The sequence below is a fragment of the Miscanthus floridulus genome, chromosome 10 (assembly GCF_019320115.1).
Source record: "Miscanthus floridulus cultivar M001 chromosome 10, ASM1932011v1, whole genome shotgun sequence".
In the NCBI taxonomy this organism is placed as follows: domain Eukaryota; kingdom Viridiplantae; phylum Streptophyta; class Magnoliopsida; order Poales; family Poaceae; genus Miscanthus; species Miscanthus floridulus.
This window is the reverse complement of record NC_089589.1, coordinates 7,213,037-7,227,957: the sequence shown is the minus strand read 5'-3', so window position 1 is coordinate 7,227,957 and position 14,921 is coordinate 7,213,037. Positions and strand designations below refer to the sequence as shown.

The 14,921-nt window shown below is 49.9% G+C and overlaps 1 protein-coding gene across 1 annotated transcript; it reads left to right on the top strand.

The window, feature by feature from the left end:
• The first annotated feature begins 10,427 nt into the window (after positions 1–10,427).
• On the top strand, positions 10,428–12,151 carry LOC136487848 (cytochrome P450 716B1-like). The gene has a single exon (XM_066484958.1). It carries the CDS (start codon positions 10,525–10,527, stop codon positions 11,980–11,982), a length of 1,458 nt encoding a protein of 485 aa, XP_066341055.1. The 5' UTR covers positions 10,428–10,524; the 3' UTR covers positions 11,983–12,151.
• The last annotated feature ends 2,770 nt before the right edge of the window (positions 12,152–14,921 follow it).

Below are 14,921 nucleotides of genomic sequence, written 5' to 3'. Positions count from 1 at the left end.
TTTAGGAAAACAGGAGGGGTTTCCCCCTGCTGGGATTTATCAAACAAACAAACAAAAGGATACAAATACAGGTTCACGAAACAAAGAAGGACACAAAGAAAATAAGGAAGATTACACATAATTGTCTAGCCATGAACTAAGTGAAGGCCGGAGTGCTTGCTTTGCCCGGAGGATAACCCCTGCAAACTCATCCTTGAAAATTTGCTTGCATCGCCGAAGAGAGACAGGTTTATTTCTGAAGATATGGTCATTACGCACAGACCAAATTGCCCAAGACATGCAGATTAGGATTTCCAGGAAAAAAGGAACTGCAAGCTGCGTTCTGAAGCTGTCCAGAATATCAAAGGGCCCCCAGTTTGTAAGTGGAGCATGTTCCAGCATTCGACAGCGAAGGGGCAGTTTTCTAGGTTGATTACTAGTATGAAAAAGTCTACTTAACCCCTACCTTTCATACATGGTCTACTTCACCTCCAACTATGAAACCGTCTGTTTTACCCCCTGAACTTTCCAAAACCGTCTATTTTACCCCCCCCGGCGGTTTTTGACAACCATATATTAGCAGTCAGGTTTAATCTACTGTAGCAAACCGCTGTCAAAAACCATCGGGAGGTAAAATAGACGGTTTTGGAAAGTTTAGAGGGTAAAACAGATGGTTTCATAATTGAGGGGTGAAGTAGACCATGTATGAAAGGTGGGGTTAAGTAGATTTTTTCCATATGTGTCTATGCCCTATGTCTCTAGTTTTCTCCATCAATGTTAGCAGAGTAAGCGATGTGAGGAGGACTTTACCGATGGTAAGACTTTGCAGGGTGTCCTTTTACAGATTTGGAATGACAAGTAGTACAATCATGATGCATCCCTTACAGTTGGTATATGTCACAGGAAAGTCAGCATGTTCGCTTGCTCGTAAACGATCGTAAATTTCCAGCTGGGAACAGTATTTTTCTCTCACACCAAACCAGCCAGCAGTAAATAATCCACGATACGATACGACCTCCCGAACAGGCTATATCAGCATTCTAGACCATATGTACAGCCTTTGTACGATGTAGTTTTCTGTCTATTTTTAAGTACTTTCTGCACATGCTCTTTTACTTTTCTTATCACACTTAATGTAGACTAATCGGTAACACACCAATGTCCTCTTGTCAGAAGTCATGATTTACACCCATATATTCAATAAAAGGACTTTGGTTTGATTTTTCCCTTCTTCATGCCCATATATCTTCAGAGATCATTGGCGAGTTCATGGAGGTAATCTCAAATGCCCTTGCCATTTCAACATCGGTGAACTCTGTCCAAAGCTTTCATCCTGAACGCCGTGGGCATCGGTATTAACAAACATTGAGCTACTGCTTTGGTTTTGACTGGCAGTTGCCACACTGTCTTGTGTTGCCTCAACAACATATGGATGAACTATGCCATCGCTGTTGCAAATGTGCTGGTCATAATAGTCAACATTGAACAACCTCACCGTTCCATTTACCATCACTTTCCTTCTGTTGCACTGTCTTTGTTGCAGGACACCCTTGCTCTTTACTATAGGCACATCGTCTATAGTAGCTCCTGCTTAAACATAACCTCATTAGACCTTTTTTCGATATATTGAAAATAAGATTTTTTTTTTCTTATCTACAGGTATACTATCAGATATGTAATATTGATGCATTTTTGAGCTGCACTATGCAAAAATCTAACAACCCACATATATATTTTTTAAATGAAAATGGCAGGGGGCTTTGCCTTTCATTTAAGAGAGAAAATAGAGTTCAAAGCACACAATAGTAAATCCAATATAGAACATAGCAAATGCATACATTGATGCAAATGTTTTTGTCCACGTACCTAGAATGCTTTGCTTTGGAGACCCACTTCTGTCAATACTTGCAACATATATGTGAAACACTTGCAACATATCTGTGAAATATATGCAACATCCAGATAAACACACTTCCAACATACGTCTGAAAAACAGATGAAACATTGGGGACAGACGCTTGCAACATAGGTGTACAAATCATTACAACATGTGCAACATCCCGATCTAATTTTCCAACATCCATATGAAACACTTAAAACATACCTTAAAACATCATAAACATTTTAAATGTACACTTGCAACATGCATCATATCCCGGTGCGGCCCTGATGTTGCGCGAAATCCCAACGAACTACAGCTCCCCAACGGGGTCGTAGACGCCGTAGACTCCGAACTTTGGGGGTAGGGCATCCTCACGACTAGGGGCTGTGTGGGCTGCTGAGGGATGGGAATGAGGGATGCCTCTGAGAGCTTCTTGAAGTCAGTGACGGTGAGGGGGCAGGAGGTGCGGCGGCGGCAGAGAGGGAAGCAAAGGGTATTGGAGGACGAGGAGGAGGAGGAGGGCGTGGAGAGGAGAGGGAAGGCGAGGTGGAGCAGCAGCGGTGATGGTGGAAGCCATAGCCATAGGGATGGTGCAACAGTGCTACGGTGGGGAGTCTTCTTTACGTCGGCGGTGAGCGGTAGGAGCAGCGGGGTGGGCGCACGGAGCAGCGGCAGGAGCGGCGGGGCGAGTGCGCGGAGCAGTGGGACGAGCTGCGGAGTGGGAGATACACATGTGATGAATTGACGGGATATTAAACAGAGGTCGTGTTAGTTGGGCTAGAGTAGACGAGAATTAAAATTAACATAGCCCCACACTCCGCGTCCGTCCGATATCCAGTAAAGAGTCGGACTCTCGGATCAAAGCATTACCATTAGTTTCAAGCTAGATCCTATATAGGAATGCGTACTCACCTGGTTTCTCCGGGACAACTGGCCGGGTCATCTTCGCCAGGAAGCTAGCCGTTCGACCATTCAAAAGGTGAATTTAGCTTTTAGCTAAAAAGCTTATATGAACAATTCATCTATAATTCAACAAGCATCAACTAGGATCATGCAATACTCATTCACATACAACACGTAGAGCTTTAGTGGGAGAGAAGGATCATGATCTTAGAGACGCAGAGATGTACTATGACTAAGGCTGAATAACGAGTTGGCTCGGCTCGTTATCCTAACGAGCTAGAAAGCCAGCTCGGCTCGGCTCGTTAAAAGCTTGAGCTGGCTCGTTAAGCTCACGAGCTAGGTATAAAAAATACATAAAATATAATATTTGCATTTATCTAAAGTTTGAGAATAATAATAATATAAAAGAAATACATCTAGACCAGTTACCAGTCAATTTATAGGGTCTAGACCAGTTACCAGTCAATTATAAAGTGCAAGACATGAAGTAATACAAAAACTAATATAAGTTTTGATACTTTTTTCTGGAAGCTTGGCTCGTTTAGCTCGCGAGCGGCTCGCGAACTGGCTCGAGTTGGCTCGTTATAGCTAACGAGCTAAAATCTTGGCTCGGCTCGGCTCGTTATCATAACGAGCCGAGCCAAGCCGAGTCGAGCCAGTCACGAGCCGAGCGAGCTAATGAGTTTCGAGCTTTTCATCCAGCCTTAACTATGACCAAGAGCCATATCAATAGGATGGGCATCAAATCCGAATGAGCGCCTCACCTCCTTCCACCCCCGTCTCGCCTCCCTCCTCCCACCCTCAATGTTTCCACCCATGGATTCCCCATATCGCTCCAACGCTACACAAATCAACTGCTTCACCCTACATCTGTCATCTCCACTGCCTGATCTACCAGCTGATGGATTGGAGGACGTGCGCAGGTTAACCGAGAGCCCCAATCCCTCCAGCCTATCGGAAGCTACGCCGGCGCCGGCAGCCACCGCACAAGCCCCCGCCGTCCCCGATGCCTCAAGCGCCTTATCTCCCTTCGCCGTTCCCTTCATTCCTGCCCGTAGCTTCGCGGGTGTAACACCTCTGGTGTTACCAACTCATTTAGTACCGAGATTTAGACCTAAGAAAAATTTCCGAAACGAGTTTCTCAGATTTTTTATTTAAAATATACTTGATGTGATAAGTGAATCCTGTGTGACTTAGTTTTGTTGACTCAAATAAACGTCCAAGTTAAATTACTCGGTGCGTAAAGATATTTAGGAATGGCGGACAACAATTCTAGCAAATAGATAGCGAACGGTTTGTTCTATTAGATTAAGCGTAAAAACAATTTTTATAAACCAAATAAAATATAGCTTGTAATTCATACGTAGATAAAAGTTTGAAGTGCAAGTTTAGTAGATAAAAATGCTATTTTGGCGTTTGAACTCTAACAAAAATTTCCTAAATCTTAGTTTCGTATTTTGGTACAATTTGTTGCATCAAAGTATGTACTTGAGCATGGTGTTGGTGGTAGTTGTGTTGGTTGTCCCGTGGTCCTCTTAAAAATTATTCAAAGTACATTGAAACGCGTTGTAGCTATGCCGTTGGAGCTCTGGTCGGGAACTGTCGTTCAGCGTGACAAACCTATCTTGACGTCGCTCTAATTTCATCTCCGATTATCCTCTGGTCATAAGAATTTCTTCGCTAGCTAGCTGTTAGGGCCAACTTGAGTTCGCAAAACCGGTTGAGCCTTCGTCGCATTAGTAAGTTGTTTTCGGTTTCATTTTAAAAGCGTGCGTGACGTCGTTCCAGACACCGGGCGCTGGCTGCCCGCCCGGCCAGCCCGGGCCGCTGCCACTGCCTCACTCTGCGCTGTGCTCCTGCTGTCTCGCATCGCGTCCTGGCCCCTGCACCGCTGTGACGCAGTCAGCCGCCTGATACCATTGCTGCGCGTACTTGGGGATGCCCCTCCCCGCACAGCGTTATCGCCGCCTTAATGGCACTGCGCGCGCACGATCTCCCTAGCCATGAGCTACGCAGCACCAGCACGTGTGCCACCACTGTCGCTCAACCGCGGTCTTCCTCTGTTGTCCTATCGCGCTATTGTCCTGGTCGCAGCGCCGTGGTCTGTCTTCGCGTCCTGCCAAGTTGAGTCGTCTCATCCATACTATTGATGTCCTGCACCTGGCCATGTGCGCTCCGGTGTAGGCGCTGTGCTGCTCGTACGCGCTCTCCCTCCGGACTGTTGGGCAGGGCGCCGTTGTTGCTGCTTGCATAAAACGCGACCGCCGGTAGCTTCTCACTCTCGCTGCTTGCCTACTACGCCTCCTGCCCCGTCCGTCGTGAGCCCCCAGTCCGCTCTGGACTACTGTCCCTCCCGTGTGCCTATGCCCACAGCGCCGCCCCCTCCCTTGCTTTTTTTTGCTGTCGTGGTGGATGTGCCCCAGCTCCCGCCCGTCGTCGCCTAGTTTCCCCTCATGCGCCCACGTGCGTAACCCCGTGGTCCTGCGCTGGAGCTGCGGCCCCGCTGCACTGCCCTTCCTAAGCGGTTGCCTCGCCGTCGTCCGCTCCAGCGCCTCCTCCTTCGCCCTCCATAATCCACCATGCCCAAGCCTCCATTGCCAATGCCTCGCCTCCATCGAGCACCAAGCCCCGCACCACGCCCCCGTCATCGCTGTAGCCGCGTCGTCGGGAGCCGCCGTGGCCCCTGCTCAGGCCTTTGCCGTGCTGCGCATGTGGCCGGGCCGCTACGTCCTGCCCCGGCACGTGCGGGGCCTAGCCAGGGGCGCGCCAAGTCTGCCCGGTGCCGAGGAGCCACCCTTGCCAGCCACCGCGCCCCGCAGCACCACCACCGCTAGCTGCCGGCCGTCGTGCCCACCGCTGCGCGTGGTCATGTCTCTACGAGCCACGGTGGGGAGAGCCTTGGCCATGCCCGTGCGCATCCAAGTCTGCCGCTGCCCCACGCCGTCTCCCCACCACCGGCAGGTGCGCTGGATGGCCAGGATTTGGTCGCCGGAGCCACCGAGCTCTGCTCCTCTATTTCACCAAAGGAAGAGAAGGGTGAGAATCGCAGTAGAAATTTTGTTCAGGGTTCTCAATGTAATTTCTGTGACTCACTCGAATAGTATTAATGTCCCGGGGGTGGATTAGGTAAAAGTGCAAGGGCCTCGGTGCAATTTGAGTCGCCGCCGCTGGGCTTCCCCCCCATGGGCCGGCCTGTTGGGCCGCTCGCCCTGCGCCTCCGTGGCCATGGCCTACTCGCCGCTCGCGCCTGGGCCTGGTGCCGTGTGGGCCAGCCTGCTCCGGCTGCGCTCCGACGGTTGGCTGTGGGGGCTGGCCTTCTAGCCCGTCGGATTGGGCCGACTTGGGCTGAAATGGATGGCGAAGCCTTTTTCCTTTTTATCACTGTTATTAATCCCCTTAAATGGCTGAAACTTGTAAAATGCATAGTAAATCATAGAAAAATCATAAAAATGCCAAACCAGTTTGTTGAGTTTCTAAAATCATGATCTATCTGATAGGGTGTTTCGTTCGTATAGGTTCCGTATGTTTTAGGGTTGCTCTAATTATTTTAAAGTGTTTAATATTGTTAAAATATGAACTTGTAGGAATTTCCGTGATAAATCGGTGATAGTATTAACTCTAAAAATTTTATGGTGGGTTCATCATATGGTTAGGTGTCCACTGTAAATTGTGTAGTTCTAGAATAATTAAATTGGTAAGTTTGAATATATAGTAAATCAAGTAAATGAAATAAAGAGACACCTTGGAATTATATAACTAAAACACTTATTGGGAGATAACACCTTTCTCGACGATGTTGATACGTAGATTAGTACGTTAGTCATTAGAGCTAGCTTGTTAGTTCGTAGTATGTACTCTGTTTTAAGAGTTGTTTTTGCCTTGTTAATTATCTATTGCATCATTTGCATCAATGCATATCATATAGGTACGATGTTGGATCAACGGATCAATTGAAGGATGATTGGGAATCTGAAGATGGTGTAATGGTATTCTCTCCAGGAGATGATGCAATAGGCTTTCTATTCAGTTGATGGTGGATGATCTGAAGATGCAGATACTAACTTTTTAGTATATATCTTATCTAGGCAAGCCACAGTGCATGACCCCTACTTTTCTGTACTTTAAATTATATTTCTGCATTAAGTTTTAAGGAGTTGAATGAAACCCACTTGCATATATATGTTTATCCTATGAGTCTTACTAGTATGACATGATCGTGTAGATTGCTATGCTACAGGGCTCCGGTAGAAGTCGAGTGATTGCCTGTCACTCGCGAGAGATAGAAAATATATTACTGTATTATTATCACTTGGAATATATAAAATGGTGGAAAGGGAAATGGAGACTGGACAGGGATATGGTTTGGGTATTGGTGGGCGTAAGAGGTTGTGTCCTGCAGCCAATGGGACATAGCTTGGTTACACTATTTTCCATGTCTGTGTCGGTTAAGGATGGACCGTTGCATTGGGTTCTAGGCAGGTCACAGACTTATTATCCCAATCACAAACTTAGGTATGGGTGTAGGGAAGACTTGTTACTCTCTTGTCATGGGTTCTGGCTCTTTTTAGACCGACTATTAGGGTGGTTTTTGGATGGAGGACCTTGCACCGCACTGAGTCCGGGACTTAGGTGCGGGGGCTTAGAGTCTCAGTTTGGACGGAGACCTAGACCCCGTGACATGAGGGTAGTGGGTTAGTCCTGCTTGTGCCTGAGGTACAAGCGGGACATGTGTTTTGGGGTACCTAGCTATGCTCATTGATTCACGAATTGCCGCCATATCGATACGACCTGTCTACATTCTAGCAACGTAGTAAGAACTGGAAGATGAAAGATGGTAAAATGATTCTGATTGCTTACCACCTGCTTGAAAGTAGCACAAGTGCTTACATAGAATGGTTAGTTAATGAACTAATGCGACTGCTAATAAAAATCGAATATAAGAACGCACGCTTAGTAATGCTTCCTGCAGATGCAATAAACCCACAAGCCAGATAGCCTTGCATATCTTTGGAGTCTTTTTTTCCCTCCTGTCGGGTAAGTCTTGCTGAGTACAATTGAGTACTCAGGGTTTTATTTCCCCTATTGCAGGTGATAGGTGGACGCTAGAGCTGACCTTTATATGTGGATTCCTCCTGGTGGGCTCAGAGAGAATTTTCTTTACGCTGCAATCATAGTTTTTATTTATAACTCTCCCTGAAGGTTTTTATAAATGGAAGTTTTATAATCAGTTGTCATAGTTTACATATCAATGCTTCATCATGTCATGAATAGCTATTTATTTCTGCTGTAATTCTGATCACATGTTTATATTCCGCTGTTAATTTAAATTGTTCATAACTTTGATAACATGTTCATATTCCGCTATTATAAATAATAAATATTATACTCTGAGTAATTTAAACTGTGTAATTTAGTGTTCTCCCTTGAGTACTTAATTTCTAATGGAAGACAAGTACTCCTGGGAGGCATTAGATTAGGCGGTCTTGCGTCGCTGGGAAGAGGACTCCATCTCTCTCGTCTTCAACTCCAACCTTGAGCGCTCACCTCCGGGCCCTTCCTTGCCCAACCTCGAGCGTCCCTAGGAAGGGGCTCCTTCGGTCGTGGCTCTGCCACCCCCGCCGTGCGCTCAATCATGGTGCAGGGGGCACCCCCATTTGGCGCTAGCGGCAGGGGTCGGCACCACCGTAGGAGGCGTTGGGGCTGCCCTGTGCTTGTCCACGGCCTACCCCTACGCGACCCAAAGCGCCAGGGTGCACGGGACGTTGAAATCGGTTGTCTGAGGGTGCCTGTGTTCCAGCGTCTCGGCCTGCGGCGCCATATCTCGGCCCTGGACGTTGATGGCTGGAGGAAGATTCTACCACACGGCGTGGATTTGCAGGCACACCCGGTTGGTCCAAGGCCCCAGGCTCGTCCGGTTCCACCAGAACTCATTGGGCACTGCTTCAACTGCTTTGGTCCTGACCATGTTGCGTAGCTTGCCGCAATCGGTCTAGGCGCCTCCGCTGTGGGGATGAGGGTCACCATGCACGTCGATGCTGGCATAAACGGGGAGCGGCCCGTGGATGACCTCTTCGCCGGTCCTCTGATGGCCCACCACGCACCTCGTTCTCAGGCGTCACAGTGGATGTTGCTGATGTATCACGTTGGACACCTTAGCCTGTGGTCATCCCCACAGAAGTCGGCGGCGGCAGTGGAAGCGAAAGCCGGACCAGCGCAAGGGTTCACCGGCTGCTAGAGGCAGGCAAGCGGTGTCCTCGGGCAACACTACCGTCAGAGCTTCGTCTCCTTCCTGCTCCGCATTCTACCATTGACGTTGTCGCTACGCCTGGACGCAGAGCACGCCGGTCGGGACGTGGCGGATGATCCAATGATGGTGGAGCTTGTCACCTCGCTCGCTCTCTGTTATTTAGGCAGCTAGAACACTGCCTCCCGTGCTTGCTGCTCCCGCGGAGGATGAAGCCCCCGAAATGCTATCTTCGCCTAGGTGTTCCTGTGGGTCACTGTGTCTAGACGTGGGGCAGGCCAGTCGAGATGTGGCGGAGGATCCGATGATGGTGGAGGTTGTTGCCGCGCTCCCTATCATCCAGACAGCTAGAGCACCGACTGAGCACGAAGCGCCCAGAACGCCAGCTTCGCCTGTGCGTAGTTGTGGATCGCCGCACACGGATAGGCCGGGTTCGGATTCCTCTGGGGATAGTGCCATGGTGTCCTTCATCGATGCCATCAAGCTACCGCTCAAGCAGCCGCTTATGGTGTCACCGCCTAGGCTGCGCATCACCAAGGATCCCAAGGCTGCTGATGATGGTGATTTCGTCCCCAAGCGCAGTGCCCATTTAGCTGCTAAGAGCAAGTTCAGAGCAACGAAGCCGGATGCCCAGGCATGAAAGGTGCTCCTGAAAAAGCACGGGCTTGAGGAGGTCGAGACAGAGAAGCCTGATGAGGTGTCCATTGAGGAGTTTCAGCAGACTTTCTCTACGGAGCTACCCCTGGAAGGCGGGAAGCCATGTGGGCCCTCTTTTCGGGGAGAGGTCGACGTCATGTGACAGACGTCGAATAGGCCAAGCGTTTCTAGAGTTTTGCCTTGTTGTACCCATGGTCGCAATTTCTAGTGCCATATAGTCCTTTGTATGTGTTGTAGTCGCTAGGCTCTAGCTGTAGCGCGTCGACGTTCTTGGTTGGTCCTGAACGCTAGCGTCTTGCTAGCGGTGTGGAACGGCCGGAACTCGTCGATGTCGTGTAACTTTGAAACTTTCCTGTCGTCGTAATGAAAACAGGTTACCATCTGTTCGCGAAAAAAAAACATCGCCTCTTCATCACTAACTACGAATACAGTGGATAAAGTATAAACACACTGCTCAACATTGATTTCGTAAGGCCGGCATGGCTGGATAAGGATGAAAGGCCTTATGTTTTTGAAAGGAGAAAGGCCTTATGTTAATTTACAGGAATGGAGTCCTTTGTTTTGATATCCTAATGATAGTCTAACTCTAACATATATATTCACGTCCTTGTCACTTGTCAGTTCGATAACACCCAACCCAACCCAATACCAATAGAGTAACCACGAGTCAGTACAACCCAAAGCATAAAGCATCACGATGTGACTTTAGCTTGTCGTTAGATGCATATACTCTAATGGCATCTCCTCGCGGAATCCACCCACTACACATCGCTAAATCTCATCTAGCAACATATACGGAGTGAGCAAAAGCAGTTTAATTTCTCTCAACGCACCCAATCGACCCAATTAAGCAAAAGCAATGGAGGCTGATTCGATGACGATGGCCATCGTTGCCGCGTTTCTTGTATCGCTCCCGGTGCTGTATCGTCTCCTCTTCGCCAGCGCCGGCAACAAGACGAGCAGAAAGGCCCTCCCTCCCGGCTCCTTTGGCCTACCCGTCGTCGGGCATACGCTTAGCCTGCTTCGCGCCCTTCGCGCCAACACCGCCGAGGACTGGCTCCGCCGCCGCGCCGCGGCTTACGGCCCGGTGTCACGGCTGTCGCTCTTCCGGTACCGGACGGCCTTCCTCGTCGGCCCCTCCGCCAACAGGTTCGTCTTCACCAGCCCCGCGCTGACCACTATGAACAGCGAGGCCTTCAGCCGCATGGTCGGCCGGCGGACGGTCCGCGACGTGGTGGGCGACGAGCACGCCCGCGTCAGGGCCATGATGGTGCAGTTCCTCAGGCTGGACGCCGTCAAGAGGCACGTCGCCGGCATGGACGCCGAGGTCCGGCGCCACCTCGATTCGCACTGGCGCGGCCGGGACAGCGTGGCGGTGATGCCGTCGATGAAGACGCTCACCTTCGACGTCATGAGCACCGTCCTTTTCGGGCTGGGGATGTCGAGGGACGACGCCGACGTCCGGCGGGAGCTGTCGGCGGAGTTCCAGCAGCTGGTGCAGGGCATCTGGGCGGTCCCGCTCAACCTGCCCTTCACCAGGTTCAGCCGGTGCCTGGCCGCGAGCCGTCGCGGGCGCCGCGCCGTCGCGGGGGTCATCGAAGAGAGGAGGGCCAAGCTGGAGCGGGGTGAGAGCTCGCCGGCCGACGACATAATCACCCACATGCTCTCCAAGGGCCTCCCCGACGAGGAGATCACGGACAACGTCATGTTCCTCATGGTCGCGGCGCACGACACGACGGCAGCCCTCATCACCTTCCTCCTCCGGCATCTCGACGCCAACAAAGACGCCTACGCCAAAGTTCTCCAAGAGCAAGAGGAGATCGCGCGGCGCAAGGCGGCAGGGGAGGCTCTGTCGTGGGACGACCTCCGCAGGATGAGGTACACCTGGGCGGCGGCGATGGAGACGCTGCGGATGGTTCCGCCGGCGTTCAGCATGCTGAGGAAGGCGCTCCAGGACGTCGAGTACGGCGGCTACGTCATCCCCAAGGGGTGGCAGGTGATGTACGCTACCAACATGACGCACTGGAGCCCGGCCATCTTCCCGGACCCCGGCCGGTTTGACCCGGCGCGGTTCGAGGACCCGTCGGCCATACCGGCCTACGGCTTCGTGCCGTTCGGCGGCGGCGCCCGCATCTGCCCCGGGAACGAGTTCGCCAAGGTGGAGACGCTGGTGGCCGTGCACCACATCGTGACGCGCTTCAGGTGGAAGCTCGCCGCCGGCTGCGACGGCAGCTTCTCCAGGTCGCCCATGCCGTACCCGTCTCAGGGCCTCCTCATCGACATCGAGCCTATCGATCATGGAAACACCTCCCGGTGACATTCAATTCAGTGCTAGTAAACCGTCGACGCACAAAGTAGCAGACAGCTTGACAAAATTACGGCTTCTGATTTAGCGCATGAATCATATGAGAAAAGCTGTATCGCAATCAGTGGGGGTAATTAGCCATGTTACATTGTTTTTATCTCATAACAAATCAGTGAACAATACTTTTTCAGTCTGACTTTTCAGCGAAACGAAAGGGGCATCTGTTGTATACATTCATGCACAGATCACCATCTGCAATTTTTTCTGGAAGATCACCATTTGCAATATAAAAAACGGGATGATCGAAGGACATTGTGTAAACATGTCTGCAAGTTGATGGCAGTAGTATAGAGCAAGTAGGATGGTGGCCACATCAAGAGCGTGTGCTGACAAAAGTGACAATAATACTGACATAAAAATACGGAATAACTAGCGTCTGTACCAGGCCCGCATCCAGAGCAGCTCCGCCACACCCTGTCCCGTTCCCCGTGTAGCGCCTGCATAACAGGGGAGCTCGCTTACTTGCCGTGCCCGCAGGGCGTCTTGACCTCGTTGCGCCCGCATCACCTCTGTAGCCAGGGTCCGCACCTCCGTCGCGCGGGGAGATGCCACAAGCTTCTGCTCTAGGACCTCGGCGGGGTCAGTGGAGGCAGCATGTCGTATAGGGAACGCTGCGCCAGCGCAGACGCCTGCGCATCCTCCGGTGGAGCGCTGCCGCCAGCTTAATTACGGTCGATGCCGCCAAGGCTCCCGCATTAGCTCTCTCTTCCGCGCTAAACAACCCTACATTGAGATCTACTTTTGCAACACTCAGATGAAACAATTACAACATACGTTTGAAACAGATGAATATTTAGAACATACACTTGCAACATAATCATTGTAACATATGCAACATCCAAATAGAATACTTACAACATATGTCTAAACACATAAAACATATGGAACATGTTATTGCAACATATGCAAACATCCGGATCAAAATGCTTGCAACATACTTCTGGAACAGATGAAATATTTTGAACAAACGCTTGCAACATGCCTCTGAAACACTCGCAACATATGCAACATGTGCAAACATCTCGCTACTTTTGCAACATCCATAAGAAACAACTACAATATACATTTGAAATGACTTAAACACCCGAAACATATATTTGCAACATAGGAGAGGGGAAGCCTGGGCCGGTAGATTCCAGTCGTCGGGTCGGAGCCGACGGCAAGTTGCGACATACGAGCACCACCAGCACCTAGCACCTAGCACCAGCGGCACGTGCAAGCATAGAAAAAAAGCGGGTTATAGTAGCCGAAGAGGCTTGATGCTACGCTATTGCTCTTTATGCCACTATGCCAACTTTGATAGCTATTGTGAGCTATAGCACCGTTAAGTTGCATAGCTTTAGCGTTAAAATAGTGGCACTATTTCATATTTGCCTACTTATCATTTGCTTACTAATTTAATTAGTTATTTCCTACTTATAATTTGCTACTAATTTGGTATTTTGAACAATTAAACACTGGAGTTTCACGAACCATGTTGTAATATCATATTGGTAATGTTACCTAGACTTGTAGAATCTTTGAAACATATTTGTGTTCATCGAATTTCATATTTGACATCTTTTTTGCATTAATTATTGGTGTTTTTCATGCTTATTTTATAAATACGCTATCTGTCGTAGCGCAGCTATAGCTTCATAGCTGCTGAAAAAAGTTGCTGCTATTTTCAAGAGCGCGCTATTTTAAACTATGCGTGCGAGCACCACCACCAGCCAGCGCCACCAGCACCGGCCTTGGCTTAGCCTGGCGGGCGGCACATGCTACGAGAGGGAGTGGGCGGCGCGGCGCATGACCAAAGTGAGGAGCGAGGTGCGAATGGGGCATGCGACAGGCGTGGGAGAGGAGCGAGGTGTGAGTGGGGCATGCGATGGGTGGGGGAGAGGAGCGAGGAGCGAGTGGCATAGGTGGGACGCGCGATGGCGTCGGAGCAAGGAGGGAGCGAGCGGCGTAGGGTCTGGGTGCCATGGGTGAAGGCCGAGCGGAGTGACCGAGGTGTCCCGATAAGAATAAGAGACGGAGGGATTCAAAGTTATGGTGCACGTCACGCCACATGTTCGAGCTGAGGGAGTCGCTGGCGTCGGATATCCTGTTTGTAGCATTGTCGATAAAAATATGATGAAGCGATGGGAAGCACTTCAGTTACTGTACTTCATGTCCATACTGAGCATGCCCATGAGTTCTTAGTCTATTGTCTACTGCTCGGCTGCGCACATATTCACCATAGCTTCCTTCTTATTGGTACCATAACATGGTGTTAGGTTTGGCAAATCACCTTACATACAATGAAATGATATGTTGTGAACACATGGTTGACATGTGCCCATGTGACTCGGTTGATGATGAGTGATTGTCAAGGTGAGTTCGATTTTGGTAGAGTTTGAGACTAACCATGGTGTGGGTTTGTGTTGTACAACATGTCTCTTGGATTGTGGTGAACAGATGTGGAGCACGGTGGTGGTCGACGATGAAGGTCAAGCATGTTCGTGCCGATGAACTGAGAGCCGTAAAGGACGGACACCAAGGTTTGGATTGAGGGATTGGAGAAGCCGGGGGACCAAGATTTCTAGCGTGTATTGCCTACGCCGCTGCCGTCAAGTGCTTCTCCTAGGCTGCCAGCACCATTGCACGTCGCACCGACTGCCTCGTCTACGCCGCAGCCAACGAGTGCTTCGCCTGCACTGTAGCGACCGCCCGCCTCTACTGCATCACAACCGCAACAGGCACCGGCCACCACCACAGCAAGACGCAAGATGTTGCCCCGGATCAAATTTTCCCCAAAATCCATGTTTAGTTTATTTGCTATTTTAATTTATGCTCCACTATTCTAATACTTAAAGCAATATCAAATGGCTACATAGTTCACAAGCCACATTTGATCATAACATAGTGCA

Excerpts from the sequence above, each read along its gene's own strand:
- LOC136487848 (XM_066484958.1), top strand. The coding sequence starts at position 10,525 with ATGGAGGCTGATTCGATGACGATGGCCATCGTTGCCGCGTTTCTTGTA.